At 36.0% G+C, this 11,221-nt stretch overlaps 1 protein-coding gene across 1 annotated transcript in view; it reads right to left on the minus strand.

Annotated features, from left to right (window-relative positions):
• LOC123525941 (nucleoporin NDC1-like) overlaps positions 1 to 10,171 on the minus strand; it is a 31,569-nt gene extending 21,398 nt beyond the window's left edge. Inside the window, exons 1-3 of the mRNA XM_053537773.1 lie at positions 10,021 to 10,171; positions 3,062 to 3,182; positions 592 to 693 (exon numbers count right to left, since the gene is read on the minus strand). Coding sequence (XP_053393748.1) covers positions 592 to 693; positions 3,062 to 3,182; positions 10,021 to 10,053 — 256 coding nt within the window. The 5' untranslated portion in view covers positions 10,054 to 10,171. The remainder of the gene's footprint in view (positions 1 to 591; positions 694 to 3,061; positions 3,183 to 10,020) is intronic.
• Positions 10,172 to 11,221: the final 1,050 nt, after the last annotated feature.

Raw genomic sequence — 11,221 nt, forward strand, 5'->3', positions numbered from 1 at the left:
ATGGCGGGCAGTTAACCTAACCAGTATTCCTGGATTCTGTACCAGTACAAATCTGTTCTCCGCAAGTAACTGCCAACTTCCCCACATGAATCAGAGGTGGAGGACTAATGATTTCAGACAAAATGTCGTTTATCAAATAGTCACAGAGAACATACGCCCTGCCCGAGGATCGAACTCGCGACCCCAAGATCCGTAGACCAACGCTCTTACCTACTGAGCTAAGCGGGCGGGCTACAACAATATGTAGGGGGCCATCCAGAATCCGGTCTTAAATTGTCATACAAATTGAAACTGTTCTAATCCAAAATTGAATATCATGTTTAAACATATAGCCATATGTATTCAAGTTTACTGAGAGGCACAATGGTGCAGAGGTTGAGTATCAGACTCCTGACTTAGAGACTGCGAATTTGAATCCGAGTAAGAGTGCAAGTTGAACGCAGTCTCTACAATCGCTTGGCAAAGTGTGAGTAAAAGTCGGAAGTCCAGAAATCTATCGCTGAGCACTGTTAACATAATTTGTGAGAACTTTCTCCACAATCCATGTGAAATTAATATATTGAAACTAAACAATAGTTAACTCTAACATACCTGTAAATGTGTTCTTTGAGTAGATACAGAAACCAGCATTCACAATCATGATCAATATTACAGTACTGACGAAAGTAAAAGAAAACATGCCGCTCACAAAACCTGCAATTAAGGATGAAATTAAAATCATTTTTAAATTAGAAACTAATTGTCTGCTCATTTTAGAGTTGCCAAGAAACATGTAAATCATCTCAGAAAGAGCCAGTTTAGGACTGTTACTGATTTTATATTTGTACACTAGTTACTAGTACTCTGTGAAATCATGTGAAATTTTGTTGGGCCACATTTAAACTAGAAATGTGTCCATGGGACACATATGCCCCCACTACATGACAAAAGACACAGATTAACTTTGGGAAAACAATACGCGCGACAAAACATTAAAATGACAATTTTTTCAAAGGTCAGGGACCATAACTCCTACAATTCCGAATGAATCCGAACGCGAAACCCCAGGTGCACAACTGCACATGCTGACCAACATTCCTGTAAACTTTGGTGATTCTAGGTCAAATACTTTTGGTGCTATGTGCGACACAACATTAAAATGACCAAATTTTAACTAAGTCAGGGGCCATAACTCCTACACGACTGAATGAATCCGGACGCGAAACCCCAGGTGCACAACTGCACATGCTGACCAACATTCCTGTAAACTTTGGTGACTCTAGGTCAAATACTTTTGGAGCTACGCACGACACAACATTAAAATAACCAATTTTTAACTAAGTCAGGGGCCAATACTCCTACAGGACTAAATGAATCCGGACGCAAAACCCCAGGTGCACAACTGCACATGCTGACCAACATTCCTGTAAACTTTGGTGACTCTAGGTCAAATACTTTTGGAGCTACGCACGACACAACATTAAAATGACCAATTTTTTTCAAAGTCAGAGGCCATAACTCCTACACGACTCAATAAATCCGGACACGAAACCCTAGGTGCACAACTACACATGCTGACCAACATTCCTGTAAACTTTGGTGACTCTACGTCAAATACTTTTGGAGCTACGTGCGACACAACACTAAAATGACCAATTTTTACAGAGTCAGGGGCCATAACTCCCACACGACTGAATGAATCCGGACGGGAAACCCCAGGTGCACAACTACACATGCTGACCAACATTTCTGTAAAGTTTTGTGACTCTATGTCAAATACTTTTGGAGCTAGGCGCGACACAACATTCTCGGAAGGACGGACAGACGGAAAGACAGACGGACAAGGGCAAATCTATATCCCCCCCCCTCAAAAGTGGGGGCATAAAAAGTCTTTGTTTGCTGTCTCCCGACCCTACTTTTTAAAGTTGGGTAGGTATAGTAGTCGCAACTTGACCGCGATGGTTGACCTTAGGCTGATTATTCATATCGATTATTTTATTATAGAACTCAAGGGTGCTTAGGGTAGCCGTGTATATTTATATGGAATTAGTTTGTATACAATACAGTATCAAAGTGTATATACTAACATTTGATCAATTAAAACCTTCCAATACACTTATCATATTTACACAAATTTATATTTCCTCTTTTTTCGTGCAGCTTGTGTTTTACCGTACACTCCTTTTCAATAATAGGTTGTGCCTCATTATGTATTATAATGCAAAGGTCAACCATCGGGGTCAAGTTGCGTCCACTATAGGTAGGCAATTCTTTTTTTTTTTTTTTGGTGGAGAGATTTTACTTTTACCATTAGATATATGATCGTTTCTTACAGAATTTCTTCTGTTAAAATAAGACAAACTGTATATGTTGTAAAAAAGGATGAAACTAAATAATACAAATTAAACATTCTTACTTATAAATATTATTTTGCTTACTTGAAATATATGCGGCACTTGTCATATCGCAACTTTGAAAAAAATTTGACCAGCATTATCCAATAAAAACTTTCGGGGCACAGCATTTTAAGTGAGTAGGTAGGGAGACAGCAAACAAACATATTTTTAATTTTGGCCTTGCTTTTAGCCAAAACAGCTAATATGAGGCTATGAATTAATGGATTTTAACATTTTTAAATAAAGCAGATTTTATTTTTTTCAATATTGGGATTTAATTTCATAAATTGATGTTAAACCATAAAATCCATGAAAATAAATCCATTACAAATATCATCAATAAATATATATCAAGTGTCAAAAGGAATGCTTGATAATGAATCAAAAAGAAACAGTTACCCTGTATCTTAAAGTGTTATTTCTGTCTTCTACTGTTTAGAAAAAAAAAACTTTTTCAACTACCATATACAATAATTATCTTCTTCAACATCTTAAGGTCTCAAAAGTTCTATACTCTCCACTGCATTTTTTTTACAATTCAAACAGACCAGAGAACCCAATATCATGACCCCACATGATCAAATACATTTGTATTAAATAAAATTGAATTTTAAGGAATGCAACTATAACTCATTCAATTAACTTGACATCAAATCTAAAACACTATGCCACATCTCTTTGTTTACCTGTGATCCACTGCAGTGGATGAAACAGTTGGAAACTAGTCAGAAACAAGTACACAATACTAATGACTGGCAATGTGATAACAGACCATGCTACAGAAGCTCCTGTTCTCCATTGAAGTACCTGCAACATACAAACACTATATAGTTGTGCGGAATATCTTAAACAAATATGATTATCAATAAACAGAATTTATTGTTCAGATTTAGCAACTACATCATTTGCCACCAGAATCATCTGAAATTATTAATGCCAGAGTCATACTGCTATTTTCTTTCAAAAGCCACCAACTTATTTTTTCTTAAAGCGGCATGCCTCCATATCGTTCGACAAAAAAAAAATTTTTTTTTTTAAGATATCTTGAAATAAATGCTACATTTCTTAAGAAGGCATTAAAACTTAATTACTGACAAACTTTATGTTACGAAAACACATGAGAATTTGCTGTTTTTACTACTTTTTACGATGAAAATCGAAAAGCGTTTGTCACGCCTTTACTCCGGGTAAACTGTCTCGATTATAAATATCTATATTTAGAAGTCATTATTCACTACTTCAGCTAAAGCGCTATTGGTTACGACAACGGGAAAATGTCTTTATTGCCGCAGCGGTCCGGGGTTTGATTCCCGATGCGGTCATCTTTTTTTCTTGATTTGGAATGTTTAAAATATTTTAGAAACGAAAATTCATATTTTAATGTTCATAACATGACCAAAACTTCAATTTGAAAGAAAGATTATTTTTTAGCCAAATCTGGAGGCATGCTGCTTTAAAACATATTTTGTTACAATTCAATATGTTTTCAAAAAATCCAAATTCATTATCAATGTCATAAAAAGATAATGTACTATTTGTACAAAGGGCCATAAATCTTGTCTTCCTTAAGCAATCAAACTGAAACTTGCAGGGCCACATTTCTCTATTGAAGTTAACATTTCTACAATGTTATTTCTACCATTCTTTATTGAAATCCTTCAAACCATGTCTGAGATATGACTCAGCATGGACAGAAAATCAAAAATAAACTTTATATAATAATACAAAATTTATAGAAATGTTCAATCGCCAGGATTTAGCCCCATTAGCAACTTATTCAAACCCCTCACAGATGAGGATCACTGGCATCTCTGGTGATGTTTTCTTTCTGGATTGTTTTATCTGGGTAAATTTCTACTGTGCCGATATCTAGTTTTAACCAGAATTCAGTGCAACAGATGATATCTGACTTGACCTGGTGTATGTCTTAGATTTTATTCTTTACTTTCCTGTAGTAAGTATTAAAGAGAGCGACTCATTAATTACTCTTTAAGTTTTGTCTTTTTCCAGAAGGTGGTCTGATCTTTGGACGTTCAGTTTTTTTTTTAGGACTTGGGGAAGGGGCCTAGGCCTTTTGAGATGGGAAAAATTAGCGCACTATTTTTTTTTTTAAAACTGGGGAATATTTTTTTAGATATTAACAACATAAAACAAGTTTGAGTCACACATTTTACTATATTTTCAGAAACTGTTAACATTTTTTTTTTAAATTTAAAGTGGCATGTCTCTTTGCTGTTTATTTTTAAAGGCACTGACAAGACTGTCACAGTCGGAGTCCTTCAAAGACTCTGGGTTGTGGTAGAACAACTTGTTTCCAGGTTTGGCTTAGACCAGACTTCTGCAAAGTCGTCGGTCCGACGGACATGACCAGAAAATTTTGAAGCGGTCCGCTGTTTCTTAATCTGGATGTGGTCTGACTTACCGGCATTTATCGTACCCTGAGAACCGCAACATCATTCATGTACAATACACCAAAATGGTGTCACTAACATATTATGCCGGGGCAGAACTGGGAAAGAAATGTTATACTAACGCCCGACAATTGTAGTGAAAAAAAAAATGTACAAAAATAAGAGGGTTGACCGAACATTTAATGAGAAATGGACTAAAAATCGCACCTGCCGGCAGCAACATATGTCAATGTATGGGCACATGCACGAACGCACCATAAAAATGAGAGACATCTGACAGTTTAGAACAAATAAAATGTAAATTAAATACATGTAGCGGAATTTTTTTCTAGGAGAAGACATCGACCTCAGTTTCTTAAGAAAAAGAAACCCTGATGTTTTAACTTTACAGTCTTTGCACCTCACTGACAGAGGACCAAGTAGCCTGTTCCCCTATATTCTCGTGGTACTAGTGACACTAAATACAGTAAGCAAGCAAATGATGATATAACAGTTATTTTGTTTAATACCTAATTTAAAATAATTCCTTATCTATCAAAACATACAAGTTTTGACACAAAATATAATTAAAATATTCCGACAATCACATGTCAACATGTACACTTTCTACCATTTTGATTTTGTATGTCCTTGGTATTTTCGCGTTAAAGAAGTTGTTGTAGTTGTATCATTATTGTAAGGTTAATATCACAATATTTGTTTATTTCCAGTACATTAACAGTGTACGAAATTCAGATTTGAATCCAATAACCCGTTCAGGGCTACCAGATAAAAAATTTTCCAAGCCCGACACCAATTTCACTTGCCTGAACTTTAACACCTTAAAATACATAATTTTTGCACCATATAACATTTTCTTTTACAGACATCTCTATGCATGTTTGAAGTAATAAAAAAGACATACAGTACATGTTTGCCATGTTTTTGAAAAAATTTAACTCGAAATACTCCAGTCCAGATCAGCATCGTCAGAGTCCAAAAGCATCGGACATGACACTCATTGCCAAAACGAAATCTAAACTGTTATGCCCGATTTTTTAGGATACGCACTCACCAATTACTGCAACTCGGACTGTTGACAATTTGTAAGATGTAATACCGAGTGCTGAATACACATTACACACATGCTGATAGCATAATTTAAGCTCCACCTACTGCAGGTACTTGTGAGATTTTAGCGAGAAGTGTGAAAGCTAATCAAATTATCTGTTACGCTAGAGGTGATTGTATTCAGCCAATTAGCGCTGCGGTTACGTCTTTGACACTGTGTTTGATTGTCAACACGTAAGAGTGCAAAAACCAATAAATTCCATAAGCGTTTCTCAGTCTGGAAAATCACGATGCAGTACTTGTTTAATTAGCATGTTTTTTAAACAAATGAGGAAAATTTGGTAGCCCAGTCGGGCTTGTACCTGTGAAAAATCGGTAGCCCGAGCTGAAATTTGGTAGCCACGGGCTGTCAGACTATAGTTTAGTTATAAATAACAATCACTGCGAAAAATATGTGCATATACGGGAGTATACGGTCCCGTATATGTCTAATATACGAATATCATATAAAAGGTATCTTTCCTGAAAGTATGATCAAAACCTACGCCTTAAACATAACCATGGACCTTGACAATGCCTAACTTTAAATACTGACATAAACTGTTGAAACGTATTTTTTTGTTTAAGTATTTATGCTAAGTATGAATGAACGGATCCATGTGAGAAAAACAGGAATGTCCAATTAAAGAATATGGGATTCCCGCATATGGAATGTTCCATATACGGGAAAAATGTTTCCATATACGCCCGTATATAAGGAGTATACGGAATGCGTACACTCCCGTATACGGAACCATTTTCCGCAGTGAATATTGGTAAAACTATGTGAAATGTTCCACACCCAGTACTTAACAATTTACTCATTTGGACAGTGTGTACACCTGAAAGACCTGTCCCTTCTCAGAACCCTGACCTTTGAACCTTTGTATGTGACCACTAAAATTTGTCCGTGTCGGAAATTATGGTACCAAGGCGGGAATTAAAGGGAAGCGGGGCATTGTCGGATCGTCGTTCATCCCAATCGGGCCTACTTATAACAGACGACATAAACAAAACATTGGCGAAAACGATGTTAACATGTGAAAAATACAGGATTTGGGTTTAATTGGATAGAAATTTAAGTATTCTAACTATTTTGAAAGTTAACTTACCAAAATTCTATGCATTGTGGATAAATTGATTAAAATTTGAACTGAAAATGAAAGTAGGTTGTTTGTAAACAATGTCAAGATGGCGCTGCAGTGCAAAATGGAAATAACACGAAATTACCAATGACGCGAGAATAACGCGGACGACTATACTTGTAGAATATTTTGTGTGTGTTCAGGTTTAACGTCTTTTTCAACAATTTTTCAGTCATATAAACGACCGTGTCTACTTGTAGCAATGAGCACAATGCCCAACTTTAAAATATAGTGCTGCCTCACTGGAATATCTACATCTCTACATCTACATGATACTTCCAACAATCATTAACGATTATGACTGGAAGGCGCTTGTCTGGGCAGTGTTAAAAATGAGAAAACTCATTAGGTGCAAAGAATAAAAATTACTACAGGTGCTAAGTTAAAAAACATAGTGAAGGAAGTTACTGCAGATGTACAGTGGCCAGCCGCTCAGCAAATATGTTGAGGCTGGGGCTGGACTGTACATATTGGGGAAGGCCATTCCATAGTCTGATTGTACGGGGGAAGAAGGAATTCATGTGGTATTGAGTACGGGACTGTGGAATTAGGTAGTTCAGGTTTCTGGTCGGAGTTAGATGGTTATGGTCGACGCATACATGATTTGTTCGGATTTTGTAAAAATAGATGAGAAGATTGTATGCGCCGTTGTTCTAAAGTTTGCCAGTTTAGGGTGTTAATCATCTGGGTTACACTGCTTGTATAGTTATAGTCGTTAAAGACAAACCGTGCTGCTGATCTTTGCACTTTTTCGACTTTGTATGAGAGGGACTTTTGCCAGGGGTGCCAGATGGATGAGCAATACTCGAGTTGTGGACGGACATAGGTGTTATAAGCTTTCTCTTTGACCTTTTTGTTTGTTGTCTGAACATTTCTTTTGATGAATTTAAGAGAGTTGTTTGCTTGAGAGGAAATAGTATTAATATGTTATAATATATAATAATATATAAAATATGTTCAGACCAGTTTAAAATTTCACGCCGTAGACACGTGGCATGATACCCCACCCAGTCACATTAGTGTTATTTCTAGAGCGACGCAGCGGGGCGCCCCGCCCTGCCCTTTTTTACTGCCGCCACGCTGCACGTAAAATGTGCCCTCTTGCCTTTGATCTTATGCTAAATCCCGCCAATTTCCCTGTTGACATGCCTCGACGATTTTTTGATCAGCAAATTACGTCACGGCGAGTGCACACAGGTAATGAGAATCAGTGAAGTGTTAAAACAAATTGATAAAGAGTATGGATCCTGTGAAACGTCAAAAAAGCGTGCGTAAGCGGCCAGCTGATTACCGAGCACGTGAAAAGTGCCCTAGATTTCTTTGAGCAAAATTTAAATTAGACCGTCGTTTAGTATAACAAGTATATATCAATGCAGTTTGATTCTACTGTAATTTAAACTAGAAAATGCACACATTTTAATGATTATCGAAAGTAAAAGAATGTTTAGAATGTCCGTTCACGAGTCTTATTACTCCCGATGTCGTATGCAATTTTTCCATACTTCCTTCAAAAAAGCTGACAGTCTGTGTATTTTTTTATGATGAGAAACATCAAAATATGTGGAACTATCTCTGGTTTACCCTAGTAGGTCATTTAAACTGAGTAAGAACTACTTTCAGACAACATTCCGAAAGTGTACCAGTATCCGGATAGTTTATTTTGGATATGCGATTTAGTAAACTTTAACCTTACTGTAATAGCACTTTTCTGTTTATGAAATATTGATGAAAGACCTGATAAATACAACAGGACTTTTGATAATTATCAGTTTACAATGTGACCTGAAACAGGCCTTTAACTATGTTGTTTACAACATGATCTTGATTTCAAGATTAAGCTTATATTAAGGCCCTCCACTATTTCACATTCATATGAAGAAGTTGACATTCTTGGTGACATTTTTAAGGGAAAGGCTTGAATGGTTTAACCTTAACTATAAAGTAAGTAAAAAGCCTTTGTAAACTTTGTTACTGGTTTTGGGAAGATTTAGCACTTTATTCTGTGACACAAAGAAGTATAATAAAATTTATTTTTATAGCTCTTTGTGTGACATTTCTTTTAAGTGTGGAATAAAGATAAATGGAATACATATTAACTATAGACATCTAGAAATGCAACTACTGCTATGGTAACTTTCACATCTAAAAGGGCACCCTGCCCCTTTCGGACAGCACCCTGCCCCTTTTTGGCAGCACCCTGCCCTTTTTGAGCTCTAGAAATAACACTAACTGACACCGGGCTGACCAGTCCTAGCACTATTCATAACTTTATCATGACATCACAGTACATTAGGGGTTCTAACTGACCAATCAGAGAGCTGCATTTTCGAGTACCTGCCAGTTTCCACTTGGGTATAACCAAGTATATTTACAATGAACATATAGTGACTTTAGCAATAAATATCACACTATTTTAGCTATCAAATCAAGATTTCTCATTGCACATGCCCCAGATAATGCTACAAACAACAAAACTTTGAAGTTTCATTGAAATATTATATCGATTTAATACCTTTATATTAGATTAAAGTTGGAGATTTTACACAGGGAGTCTATGATAAAGTCCGAGTAAAATGTTATCATTACCCAAGTGAAATAAGTATCATTCCGCAATGTTTTGGACATGTTAAAATTATGAATCCCCTTAAAGCTGAGCGCCAAGCGAAGAAGCTGCTTGTACCATTTTTTACGTCTTTGGTATGACGCGGCCGGGGATCGAACCCACGACCTCTTGCACTTGAAGCGGACGCTCTACCACTAGGCTACCGAGGCAGTCTAGAATATTTTGTACAATTCCTTTATTGGATTCCTGTTCTGTATGAAAGAATGATTACTTTAATTGCAATAAGAATGTTTAAAGGACTCATGTGGTGAATATGTGGGGTCTTTCTGACGAGCTTGGCCGTAAATGGGTTTACTTCACTTCTAAAGCAAAATTTTCGCCAATTACTTATCGCGAAAACTGAAAACTTTATAATATAAAACAAGAATTCAGCTTACTTCTCTCTGAAACCACTTATCTATTGTTTCCATTTCAAAATCTATAGTTACTCTGGAAGTATTTGCAAAAACAGTTCAGTATTTTCTTTGCTCTAGCTAAGAAATCTCATTTTATGATATTTTTGAAGAAAGCGCCATTTTGGATATTCTCTTTTCCGTAAAACAGTCAAATGATTATCTTGTAATTATTTGCAAGTTCTCTTCTCTAAATGAAAATAACTTCTAAATAAAACTTTATTTTAAAAATTAGTTGAAAAAGTGGTTCGCTGGAATATCCTATTAGATTTTAAAAGTACTTTATTTAGAGGCTATTGCGAAAAAAAAAGTAAACATGGCCGGGCACAACGCAGGAGATCCACTGGAATGTTTTAGCGTATGCAAGCTCTTTTTAACTTTATTTGTATTACTGATGTGGTGTTGAAATTGAAAATAAGATATATAAACGTCTGGTAAAATTTCAAAAGAATTGGACATGCAGAGTATGAACAATTGTGAACTGAACAATGACACAATTGTTGTCCAAAACATTATCTGAGTCACTTGTTGTTGAACTTGAAGTTCATCTGCAGAATTTGTCATTTCCTTTTTAGTAACCTTCTTTCTGCCCAATTTAGGAGAACCATGAGATCCTAAAAAAAGCTAATATGTAATTGAATGATTTTATCTAAAAAAAAAACTGATTGTTTGATACAGATTACTCGCCAATAGCGGGTCACTATCTACACTTTTAGCATACATGTAGTGAAGAATGTTTAGACTTTCATGATAATCTAAACTTACTAACACTTAGAACTGTTGCTCGCATTCATATAAATGTTTGATTTATTTGAATCGATCTTTTATGTCTGAAGTTATGAAGAAATATTTAAACCTGTCCGATTCACCGATAGGTAGGGGTGGGCGATATACCGCGGTAGACCGGTTATTGCGATGTATTTTCGGACGATACGATATTGCGATATGATTTTCGAATACCGGTTATTTTATTACATTAAGTAGAGCTAACGTAAACCAAGAAGATTCACAAAAAGAAATTCCTTTTCTTGCCAGCACGATTCAACTTTGTTTTCATTTTTCTCCTTTCATTTCCGGTGCAGGTAGCAGACTGGTTTACAGCTATTTTACGGACCCAATTCCACATAATAAAACCAATAAAATTTTTTAAGATAAATATTATTTCGTATTTGTCAGCGACTCTTTA

This window comes from Mercenaria mercenaria, chromosome 3 (assembly GCF_021730395.1).
Source record: "Mercenaria mercenaria strain notata chromosome 3, MADL_Memer_1, whole genome shotgun sequence".
In the NCBI taxonomy this organism is placed as follows: domain Eukaryota; kingdom Metazoa; phylum Mollusca; class Bivalvia; order Venerida; family Veneridae; genus Mercenaria; species Mercenaria mercenaria.